The 12,341-nt window shown below is 44.0% G+C and overlaps 1 protein-coding gene across 1 annotated transcript in view; it reads left to right on the top strand.

Annotated features, from left to right (window-relative positions):
* Positions 1–12,341, top strand: part of TARBP1 (TAR (HIV-1) RNA binding protein 1) — a 2,802,917-nt gene that overhangs the window by 323,732 nt on the left and 2,466,844 nt on the right. The window contains exon 5 of the mRNA XM_044087106.1: positions 7,746–7,798. Coding sequence (XP_043943041.1) covers positions 7,746–7,798 — 53 coding nt within the window. The remainder of the gene's footprint in view (positions 1–7,745; positions 7,799–12,341) is intronic.

Below are 12,341 nucleotides of genomic sequence, written 5' to 3'. Positions count from 1 at the left end.
ATTTTTTCTCTATCATGCAGTAGCTTCCTCCTGTTGTATAGTTTGTTTATGGCTGGGGTCCACCAGACAGGACATCTGCCTTTGGAGGATTGGGTCTTGGTTTTATTTGGGATTGCATGATCCATGCATTCCTGAAGGTGTTCATAGAATGCATTTATAAAGGATTCTGCGGCCTGGGCCATATTTTCCACAGGCCCGGGGGCTTTGAAGGGTTCCACCTCGATTTTGAGGAGTGTGAAATTTGCTTTAGAGAAGTTTTTCACTGTGGTTTTCTGGGCAGGGGGAGGGGTCGGGATGTGAATATCCAGTGAGATTAGTTTATGGTCTGATCTTACCAGTGAGGGATACACTTCTGGTCTGGAGCATAGAGTCCCCATGTTGGTGATGATCAGGTCCAGTATGTTTTCCCCTCTTGTGGGAGTGGTAACAAGTTGTTCATAGCATTTGAGTTTATAAATTCTAGGAACCTTTGGGCTAGGGTGTTGGAGCTAGAGTAATACTCCCAGTCTATGTTTGGGTAGTTGAAGTCGCCCGATATAATGGTGTTTGGAGAGACCTTCATATTTTCCAGTGTTCTCAGGAAGGCCGAGTGGGGTTCCTGGGTTTGGGAGGGTGGTCTGTAGCAGGCTATAAACTGGAAGGCAGTTTTACCCACTGTTAGTTGCACATGGATAGTCTCTGATGCTTCGTGCTGTGCCACCAACCTGGAGGTGTGGGTATCTTTGAATATTGATACTCCCCCTCCTTTTGTGGTTCGGTCCAAGTTTGGGGCCGAAAAGAATGGTATGAGGTATAACCTGGTAGTGCTGGGGTGCTCTCGGGAGCCTTGAACCAGGTTTCTGTTACTGCACAGATATCTATGTTCTCCATGCTAAGGAGAGTTTCGAGTGCGTGCATCTTGAGGTTTAGACTTCTGGCGTTGAGTAGCATTACTCTTAGTTTCTTATCCCTTGTGATACCTATGGAGGTGGGTTTGTCTTTTGAGCCTTGCCTAAAAAAGGCACTATGGGGTTAGCAAGAGCCTTTGCCAATATTCGAAAGCCCAGGGGTGACAGGTGCAAGCCGTCCCTAGCGAAGCATCGTGGCTTGTCGAGCATGTCATCCCAGGCTGACAGGCATTGGATCCCCTTTGAATGACACCAATACTTAAGCCAATTGTTGAAATTGATCATCTTGTCTTCATATTGTGGCATCATTCTTGGTGAGGGTAAGATGCTACTCAAGGTCAGGGTCGTACCGGCCTGGGCTACATGCTCAGAGAGCTCCTGTATGTCTCTTTTCATGTAGTCCAGGGAGGTATGTCTCAGGTCATTCACACCAGCATGGACAATGACTGAGTCATATTTGTACTTGCCTTGGAGTGACCTGAGTGCTTGTGTTATGTGGCGGATCCTAGCGCCCGACAGGCAGCTCACCGTGACCTTCTCCTTGTTCAGCCTGGTGAGCGGGACGTCAGTGTGCCTGACGATAGAGTCACCTATTACAAGTGTATCAGGTGTGTTGTTTAGCCTTAAGGGCTCTGACTGTTCGGCACACTGGCTTTGTGAGCTATGTGTTGCACGTGTTTTGTTTTGGGGTAGTGGTTGCTTGGGTGTCTGCTTTGGAGGTCTCTGCTGCTTAGGCAGATTTTTATTTAGAGCCTCCGAGTATGTTTTTGTGTGTTTGTGTTTGGTTTGCTGTTGTGGTAGGTCTGTGTGAGACTGGAATTGTAGTGAGTGTGGTTTCCTTTTCCTCCTGACTGGTTACGCCAGTACTGAGTTGAGAGAGCTTAGCCTCCAGTTTGGCTATATGGTTGCATCTCTCACATGTGTTGGAGTTTGTTGGGAGGAGGAGAGGGTTGTCTGTGTATATGAGGCAGTTGTAACATTGCCTCAAGATTCCCAGATTCACCAGCTGGAGCAGTTCATCCTCCTAACAGGGAGTATAGGCCGATGGACAGATTCGGGAAGCGAGTGTATGCATCAGTGACCTTTGTATTCAGGTCCCTGAACTACATGGCGCATTTCAGCAGATTACAGAAGAATTTGATCAAGGAGCTCTCAGAAACCCTCTCAGGGACTAGTACTGCTGAAACAGACACTAATATTACTTCACAGTTCGCCACCCTTCAGTCCATCTCAAATTCATCTATGCTGCTTATTTCCCATGCAGCTGAAGGAGCATCAAGATTGGTGGGTTCAGGCATATCCATTAGGAGACATGCCTTGATGCATCTGTGTGATTTTGTGGAGCCCTTCAAGTCATCCTTTGTCAATGCTGTTTTTGACAGAAGTTCGCTGTTTAACCCCAAACTTAAGGACACACTCTTCAGGTGTGAAAGAGATGGAAAGACTCTGTCTGCTGCTGCTGTTTTTTTTTTTTTTTTGACTCCTCAAACAACCTTTTCCTGCAATCAGTGAGGAATTCCAACTGAAGACTCCACCCATGCAGCAATGGAGGCCCACAGAATCAGGGGTCTAGAGATTCTTTCTCTGACAGACCCTATCAGTGCTCCTGAAAGGAGGCCTGATTATCCATCTCTGAGGCAATCGGGGGTCATTTATTCCTGTACCAGAGAGCCTGGCTAGACTTTCCGAAAGATAGTTTTGTGCAGAGGATCATTTCCAGAGCTGATATTATTCCCTTTTTCCATCTACCACGGTTACAAAACAGAATTCCAGACATTCCACCCAGTCATAGGAAGGTAGCAGCTTCAGAAATATGAAAGTTGTTAGAAAAGAGTCATCTAAAAGTTCCCCCCAGACCAGAAAATCTGAAACTTGCTCAAGATTCTTTTTAGTGCCAAAGAAAACAGGGTCTGGAGACCAATCTTGGATCTCCATATTCTGAGCAAGTCAGTTCAGCAGACCAAGTTCTGGATAGTCACAGTTTAGTCTGTTTTGCCTTTCCTACACAAGGACGACTAAGTGTGCTCTATAGATCTCCAGAATGCATGATATCACATAAAGATGAACAGGCAGTCCAGGAGATGCCTATGCTTCCTGGAGCCAGTCACTTTCATTTCAGAGCACTGCACTTTGGTCTCACCACAGCCCCCAGGGTGTTTACCAGATGCATGGCAGTGTTAGCAACCCACTTCAGACTGGGGATTCCGAGTGTTTCCATATCTAGATGACTGGTTCCTTACCGCCTCAACCAAGCATCTACTAATAACAGCTCAAGACTATGTACTCCAGACTTGTTCCAATCTGGGCATCACAATCCATCACAAGAAATGTCATCTTCAACCTTTTCAGTCTCTAAAATTCATAGGAGCCAATTTCAACACAACATCAGTGATAGCTACTCTGCCCATGCCGAGAGTTCAGACCATATGTTTTCAAATCAGCAGAAATATTCAGACTTCATCCATACCTGCCTGCCAAGTATTACAAACTCTAAGGTCCATGTCGGTGGTGATAGTTCTGCTCCCATTAGTGAAGTACCACACGAGAATTCTACAATGGACATTAGCAACCCAGTGATTCATCCTGGATCAACCCTTGTCCACTAAGATCAGCTTAACTCCAGCCTGCACACAGTACTTTCGGTGGTGGATTCAATCAGATTAAATATTACAAGGTTGTCTATTCATGCTCCCTCAGTCCAAGGCCATAGTGACCACGAACGCTTCCCAGATTGGGTGGGTGGGGCATTTCTTGGGGAAGACTGTTCAGGACACTTGGTCCCCCTGAAGAGGCAAATTTGCATATCAGTGTGCTGGAAATGAGAGCAGTACTCCTAGTATTGCTGGCATTTTAAGACCGTCTCCCTTCTGGAAATGTTGTGATTCAAACTGACAATATGTCAGTTGTATGGTACAGCAGCAAACGGGGAGAGACCAGGTCTTACTCCTTGTGTCGAGAAGCCCTGAGGATGTGGCAATGGGCGATATCTTCAAATCAATTTCTGATAGCAACACATATACCTGGGAAATCCAGCATGACAGCAAACAAGTTGAGCAGGTCCATTTTATTACCTCACAAAAACGGTGTCTCATCACAAAAGTGACAGAGATAATTTTTCTGGCAATGGGGTCAGCCGAGCTGTGATCTTTTTGCATTCCCCCTGAACAAGTGCAACAGGTTCTTTGCCGTAATCCTTCAGACAGGGGAGTCACCTAGAGATGCTGTCCTTCACGTTTGGCCCCCGAGTCTCCTCTATGCTTATCGCCCAACTCCCTTAATCTCCAAAGTCCTACAAGACAGTACCTTGTTTGAAGAGCACATTAATTCTCATTGCCCCTTATTGCTTTCGACAGATCTGTTTTCCCTTCCTGTGTCCTCATCTAGTCTGCCAGCCTTGGACTCTGGATCCAGTTCCAGATCTTCTTTCTCACCCGACAGACATGACTCGCCTGGACATTGTGGGTCTCAAGTTAACCGCATGGCTTCTCCAGTTCCATTGTTAGTCAGACAAGCAATGCTCTTATCCCCAGCATGCCACATTTTTTTATCTTCCCATAAGGCTTCTACCAGCAAAATTTACAAGAGCAAATGGAAGAGATTTGGGCACAACAACATGACATGGACCCTTTTTCAGCACCAATTCATAAGATCCTGGAATTCCTGACTTTCATTTTCAACCAGGAGGCTAGTCTTCCTACCATTAAGGTTCAGCTGCTATCTCCAATTTCCATGTTGGAGTGGATAATGCTGCTCTAGCTTCTTCCCTCCTTTGTAAAGCCTTTATAAAAGGAGCCTTTTTACTGAAGCCCCCTTCAAGGACCCTACTCTAGGATGGGACCTTACCATAATTTTAATGGTCTTAACTCCTGCACCTTTTGAACCTGCAGCAAGATGTGAGCTACGATATCTGACTTGGAATTTTTCTCATAGCTATAGCATCGGCAAGAAGAGTATCAGAGCTGCAAGCCTTCTCTTCTAAGCCTCCTTATTTAGTCTTTCTCAAGGATAGAGTGTCTTTAAGAACCAAGCTTTCCTTCCTTCATAAGGTGGTTTCAGGATCTAACATTAATCAAGCCATTTAACTCCCTGTGGTCTTCCCAAATTTCTCAAACAAACAAGAATACGTGTTGCAATTATTGGATGTACATAGACAATTACATTTCTGTTTGCACAGATCTGGCAAATTTAGGAAATCTAACCAGCTATTTGCATCATTTTCAGACACCAGATTGGACCAACCAGTCTCGAAAGTAACTTTGTCAGAATGGGTAACTGATTGCATCTCCTTTGTCTGTTGCAAGCTAGGTTTGGTTCTTCCAAAACCATTGAAAGCTCACTCAGCTAGGTCCATGGCGACTTCGTCAGCCTGTCTAGAACTTCCATGGACGATACTTGTGCAGCTATAACTTGGGCTAATACATATACTTTTATTACTTATTACAAATTTGACCTGGTCTCTAGGGGAAGAGCAATCTTCGGCTCTACAGTTCACAGAAATGTCCTTCTTTAGAGTCCACCCAGGATTCAGGTACCTGGGAACTCTGTCCCATAGGTTGAGGAATGAATGAAAATTGACAACATCAGATAAAGACGTTATGTACTCACCTTAACGTTCCATCTGTGTTGTCCATTTTCATTCTTCCTCAACTTCCCTCTCTCCAGCCCCCTTCCATTTTTCAGTGATGACTTCTGGCCAGGAGAGTGCTTTAGGAACCAAGCTCCTTTCCTTGAGCTCCAGAAAGTAATTTTCATATTTGAAATATAGTAACATTTTACTATAGGAAGCTGCAAAGAAGATCTGGAGAGGGAGAACTATTGTGTTATGGGTAGGGAGGAGCTCAAGAGTTTGTTGTTTCCACAAGCTGTAGAACAGTGGCTGAGTCAGATCCGAGAATCAGATCTGAACCCATAAGTTGATGAAGAATGAAAATTGACAACAGAGATGTAATGTTATGGTGAGTATGTAACTTCATTTTATGGTTCAAACGTAGCTGAAAATGCTTTTGTTAGGCCTTTTTCACTTGTGGTTCAAAATTGAGTGTCACGATTTTCTGTCACTAAGTCATACTGACCCTCTTTAGTTCCACCAGCTTAATATTTCCCAAAGCCTGTGAAGGATAGGAGTGATGCCTGATGGAAAGCCATCAAGGACTGGGTAATAAGTAACTGGCAACTTTTCTTCCTTAGAGTGAAAACTGCAGATATGCAGCTCTAAACCTGCATCTGTTAGTTCATTCTTTCACTCAGATTTTGCTTGTGAAATGCTCTAACAGCACCTTTATTAAAATTTATTATCACAGCTGCAAGATCCAGTATTGCAGCCGTCACAGATGTAAACATCAAAGTTCAGTTCTAGTACTGACCATGCTGTTATATTTCTAAAGTGTTTTTGCAGGGGTCCGTTTTGTATCCCCACAACATAGGGAACTATGCCTTACACCCCTCAACTAATGATATATTTTGTGTTTGAGGCCACTGTACCTCGGCGTGTGGAGAGTAGTCTGAGATACCACAACTTTGGCTTACTGTAATATTACTCCACATTTGCTTTAACTACAATGGAGTGCCCCTTCATTACAGATAGCAGCAGTATTTCCCATCCTGGGTTTTCTCTGGGGAAAGGAGAGCAGGCTTGAACAGACTGCTATCCCTCCTCAAGTACCCCTTTATCATCCAGTTCCTTTACTGGTTTTGAGTGTCTCAAGCAGAAGCCATTTTGCTGCACCATTGCTATGGAAACAAGCGTGTCTTTTTTATGTTGCCAGTTTATGGAGCTTGATGTGAATACCTTGGCTTTGTTTTAACATGTGTTTACATTTTAATTTTAAGTGCTAAATCTTGTTAAATGTCTGATCTGATAGAAACAAGAATAGGAAGCTGATGAGCTCTTGTTTGAAGGTCTTTGATTAGTTTCAGCTACGTAACCTGTGGAGTACAGTGGCTAAACTGCATTTCAGTTGGCAATGACAGACTTGGAGCTCACTTAGGTATTTCTGCACTTGTACATGTAAGTTCATTACAAAGTGACCTTAAATTATTTTGAGTGTTACTGCTTTTAAATTCATGTATTTTCGCCTTTTTACAGCCTTTTCAATTGCTTTCAAGTTCATATTCATGCTTCTGTTTCTCATAGGTTCATAGGTAGTTAATAGGCTTGCAGTCCAGGGGACATTGAGTAGTCAAGCCCAAATCCCAAGTTGCCCCAATTACTGTGTGGTTAAGGGACTTGCTCATAATCACATGATAGATGAATAAGGTCTGTGAGAATCAAAATCTGTACTACAGGTGAAGAGCTCACAACCTTAACCCCTTACATCAACTGCCAGACTACACTTTGTATCACTTGTTCTAACATCACAAATTTCCAAGTGTTCTATTGTCATTTGTCTTTTGGTTAGCACTACTCTGTTGCATCAGATTTCAAAGGTGAAGCTGTGATTTTGTATTTTTAAGGTAACTTAGTTGCTGGAAGTGAACATGCTCTGTTAATTTATAGTTTCATGTGTTGCTGGCATTGCTTTCAAATGTACATTATTTTTGTTATGTTCTTATCATGTCACTGAGGTTGGTGGCACAACTAATTAATGGTGCCATAGCTTCCCAGTAACTCAAAGTATCTCCCATTCCTAGTGATGCAGTTTAGGTGCACCAACAGCTACAGCAGCATTAGGGAAAAGTAGAAACCTGCAGCAATAGCAACTGCTTTTTCCTTCTAAGATGCCATCCCTGGAGCTTCCTGCTGGCACTACTGATAGGAGCAGTACCATTAACGGCAATGAAATTATTCCTTGTCAACATTAAAAATAGGTATGGTTTCTTGTGCTTCCACAAAATGTCACACTCTTTTTTTTTTTCTAGTTTGTTTCTGGCCACTTGATGGATGCTCTGTCAGACAGCAACTTGTACAACAGGTAAGCATTATCTTGTTGCATTTTAGACAAAGCAGTCCCTTACACTTATTTCAGTGTAATTTGTGTAGATTGCCAACTGTGTTTATGGCATGCTTTATGTTGTCCAAGCTTTAGGTTAAAATGTACAACTCATTTAGTGATCTGTGATCATTTGTTCACAGGTCCCCTAATTTCTTCTTGAAATACTGTTTTAAAAATACCCAGATAAGTCACCCCATGACACTATTTTACTTTTATGGATTCTGAAACAAAACTAACACACTGGAAAGACCTACATTCTGGAAACACGATAAATGCACAGACGTCTTATGTATATTTTATAACAGTGTTAGACTGTGTATTGGCCATGTGTGAAAGTCTTGTCACTGTAATTGTATTTTTTTGCAGTTATTATGACTGATTGGCTTCCATTCTAACTTGTTACTGTGTACTTTGCACTGAAAAATGATATACCTACTTGTACTCTCTTTGCCAAAAATCTAATAAAGTACATTGTTTTGCATGAATGCACTTTCATTTAAAAGTTGAAAGAACAGTGATGAAAAGAAAAATACAGTAAACTCTCAGTTCACCGGAATTCAAGCAACTGGCACTATCAAGCAACCAGCAAAAAAATCAGTTTTCCCCCCAGCCAGGCTTTGCTAGATTCGCTACCAATGCCAAATCACGATCCTACCACTGCTTTTCCCTACAAGCCTTGCACTGGCTTGAATTTCTGAACCTGTTAAGGTACCATCAACTAAGCCTAGCTCATCTAATTCTGTACTATCCCGAGAAAACCCCTGACCTGACTGCCATGCTGAACTTCTACAATTCAAATAGACAACTTCGGTCCTCCAACAAAGCCTTAATCGAAACCATCACATGCAAAAACAGCTCCGAGTAATCAGTATTTGCGCATGAAATAGCAAAAATATGGAATAACCTTCACCCTGACCTCAGACTGCAAAACTCCACACCCTGATTCAAAAGCCGACTTAAAACATACCTCTTCACCAACCATCTATGCATCTGTAATTGACCACTTAAAGCCTCGTATGTTTACTATTTCTACACTCCACCCTGGACAACACAAAGAACACCATCTAACTATACCTATCCATGTGTGAGCAATAACCTATGTTCATAGGTTCATAGGTTTATACTAGGCTATCTGCCCTAAGGCATTTATAAGCCTAGCCCAAATTTTTGTGGCTTACGCCACCCCTTATATGAAAAAATACTGTGCCCATTAGTTTGTTGTGCCTCTGTCCAGCAGTGACACAGAGATGATTCCCGGGGTAAACCTACGATCTCCCATCCACAGGTCTAGATTTCTCTTGAACAGAGTCAGCGAGGTGCTCTGCCTCACATGGACCGGGATTTTATTCCACAGCATAGGGAGTCTCTGAGTGATAAATCTATCCCTCCAGCACATCCTATTTATATCCGTGCTAAGGTTTAAGTTGCTTGCTCTAGTGGTTTTGGTGGATTTGGATTTTTTGAGGTGGAGCATGTCCATTAATTCAGGGTTGGACATGGCCTTGTATGTCAGGCACATGTCACCTCTGAGCAGACTGAATAGAGCTGGAGTTTCTTCAATCTGGCAGCATATGACAGATTTTGGAGTCCCTTTATCCTTTTGGTGAGGAACTTTTGGGGTCTCTCCAATTGCTGCAGATGTCGGGTGAGATGCATCCCGAATGGGGCATTGTACTCGATCATTGGTCTGATAAGTGAAGAGTACAGGGGAACAATGACCTCACTAGATCTGGATGTGAATCCCTTCATGATCAGGTGGGCAATGTAGAAGGTCTTTCTAACCACTTTAGCAACGTGAGTGTCAAAAGAAAGGCCACTGTCAACCTGGGTCCCCAGGTCCCTGATAACCTCTTCTGTGCTTAGTGGATTGCCACCTATATGGTAGCTTGGAGTTACCTTGTTTTTCCCGAAGGGTATGACTATAAATTTTTGGCGTTTAACTTCAGGCCATGGCTCTGGCACCAGCTATCTGTTTCCGTGAGTCCCTTCTGAAGGATATCCGTGTCCGATGCACTTTCCACTATGGCGCCCAGTTTGCAGTCGTCTGCAAACTTTGTCAGCCAAAGTCCTCCCATGTTGGCCTGTACTTCTGAGAAGTAGATGCCAAACAATAGGGGGCCAAGGACCGAGCCCTGTGGGACACCACTTGTGACCGGCTTGGAGTCTGACACAGCGCCAGCAACTCTAACCCTGTGGGTTCTGTCCTTAAGCCAGTTTGCAACCCATCTTGTGACATATGGGTTTACATTTAAGCTGGTAACTTTTTCTACAATACCCGAGTGGGGTATTGTGTCGAAAGCCTTTGCAAGGTCAAGGTAGGCTGTATGGACTGCCTTTCCCTCATCAATGGCCTTGGTGACTGTTTCGAAGAATTCGACCAAGTTCAAAAGGCATGATCTTCCCTTGACAAAGCCAAACTGGGTCGGGTCCAATGTCTGCAAGTCCCCTATATCTTTGTTTATGAGCTCCATTATGATCCTCTCTATAGCTTTGCAGACTAGACTTGTTAAGCTTATGGGGCGGTAATTACCAGGGTCCGTAGAGGCCGCCTTTGTGGAGTTGGACCACAGTTGCCGCACGCCACTCCTTGGGCACGTATCCTGTGGTAAGGCTGAGATTAAACAGCTGCCTTATGTGCAGGTTTAATTCCTCATTTAGCTCGTGTAGCACACAGCCGGGGACACCATCCGGTCCCATTGATGCTGTGTTTTTTGCTTTAGTGTAAGCAGCTTTCACCTGCGCATTTGAGATGTCCGGGAGGCTACACTCGGCTGGGATAGTTATCTCTCCTTTAGCAGGGGAGAGGGGGGTGAAGTTTGCACTGGACCTGTCTGCCAGTATGTTGGCAATGTCTGTGGGTTCAGTGATTTTTGTATCATTTTGGACTAATTCTGAGCATATCTGGGAGTTTCCACCCAGGTTCCTAACATAGCTGAAAAAGGCCTTATGATTGTCCTTTGAATCCATGGCAATTTTTCTCTCAAAATTGGCCTTAGTTGATTTTATGAGTGCTCGTAATTTTTACTAATAATGATCAGGGGTGACTTCCCTTTTATGGATTTTGTTCTATCATGTAATAGCTTTCTCCTCTTATTGTAAAGTTTGTTAATGGCTGGGGTCCACCAGACTGGACGTTTGCCCTTTGTGGAAAGAGTCTTGGTTTTATTTGGGATTGCCTGATCCATGCAGTCCTGGAGGTGTTCATAGAAGGCATTTGTAAGGGCTTCCGCAGCTTGGGTTGTGGTTTCCACTGGCTCAGGGGCCTTGAAGGATACCACACCAGTCTTGAGTAGTGTGAAGTTTGCTTTAGAGAAGTTCTTCACTATGGTCTTTTTGTTTGGGGTGGGGCGGGATGTGGATTTCCAGTGAGATTAGTTTATGATCAGATCTCACCAATGAGGGATATACTTCGGTGTGGAGCATTTTGTCCCCATGTTTGTGACAATGAGATCTAGTATATTTTCTCCTCTCGTGGGAACAGTGACTAGCTGTTCCATGGCATTTGAATTTATGAACTCCAGGAACCGTTGGGCTAGAAAGTTAGGGCTTGAGTAATGTTCCCAGTCTATATTCGGGTAGTTGAAGTCACCCAATATGATGGTGTTTGGAGATACATTTATACCCTCCAGTGTCTTCAGGAAGGCTGTGTGGGGTTCCTGAGTTTGAGAGGGTGGCCTGTAGCATGCTACAATTTGTAGAGCAGTTTTGCCTATGGTTAGTTGCACCTGGATGGTTTCTGAAGCTTGTGCATTGCCACCAACCTGGAGGTGTGGGTATCCTTTATGAATATGGATACACCCCTCCTTTTGTGGTGTGGTCCGGGTTTTGGGGCCGGAACGCATGATATGAGGTAAAACCTAATAGTGCCGGGGTGCTCTCAGGAGCCTTGAACCAGGTTTCAGTTACAGCACAGACATCGATGTTCTCCATACTGAGAAGGGCCTCGAGTGCGTGCATTTTGAGATTTAGACTTCTGGCATTGAGCAGCATTACCCTCAGTTTCTTCCCATTTTTGTTTTCTAGGGTGGTAGGTTTAGAATTTGAGCCTTGCCTAAAAAGGCACTATGGGGGTGGCAAGAGCCTTAGCCAATATCCGGAATCCCAGGGGTGACAGGTGCAAGCCGTCCCCTGCGAAGCAGCGTGGCTTGTCAAGCATGTCATCCCAGGCAGACAGACACTGGATCCCCTTTGAATGACACCAGACATTAAGCCAATTGTTAAAGCTGATCATCTTGTCTCTATATTGTGACATCATTCTTGGTGAAGGAAGGATACTGCTCAGGGTTAGGGTCATACCTGCCTGGGCTACATAATCAGAGAGCTCCTCTATGTCTCTTTTCATGTAGTCCAGGGAGGTACGTCTCAGGTCGTTCACACCAGCATGGACAATGACTGTGTCATATTTGTACTTGCCGTGGAGTGACCCGAGTGCTTTTTTTTTGTGGCGGATTCTAGCGCCTGATAGGCAGCTTACTGTGACCCTCTCCTTGTTCAGCCTGGTGAGTGGGACGTCAGTGTGTCT

The sequence above is a fragment of the Protopterus annectens genome, chromosome 1.part1, assembly GCF_019279795.1.
Source record: "Protopterus annectens isolate FY-2018-M chromosome 1.part1, PAN1.0, whole genome shotgun sequence".
In the NCBI taxonomy this organism is placed as follows: domain Eukaryota; kingdom Metazoa; phylum Chordata; order Ceratodontiformes; family Protopteridae; genus Protopterus; species Protopterus annectens.
Note: the sequence above shows the minus strand (reverse complement) of the source record. Positions and strands in the feature narration are given on the sequence as shown.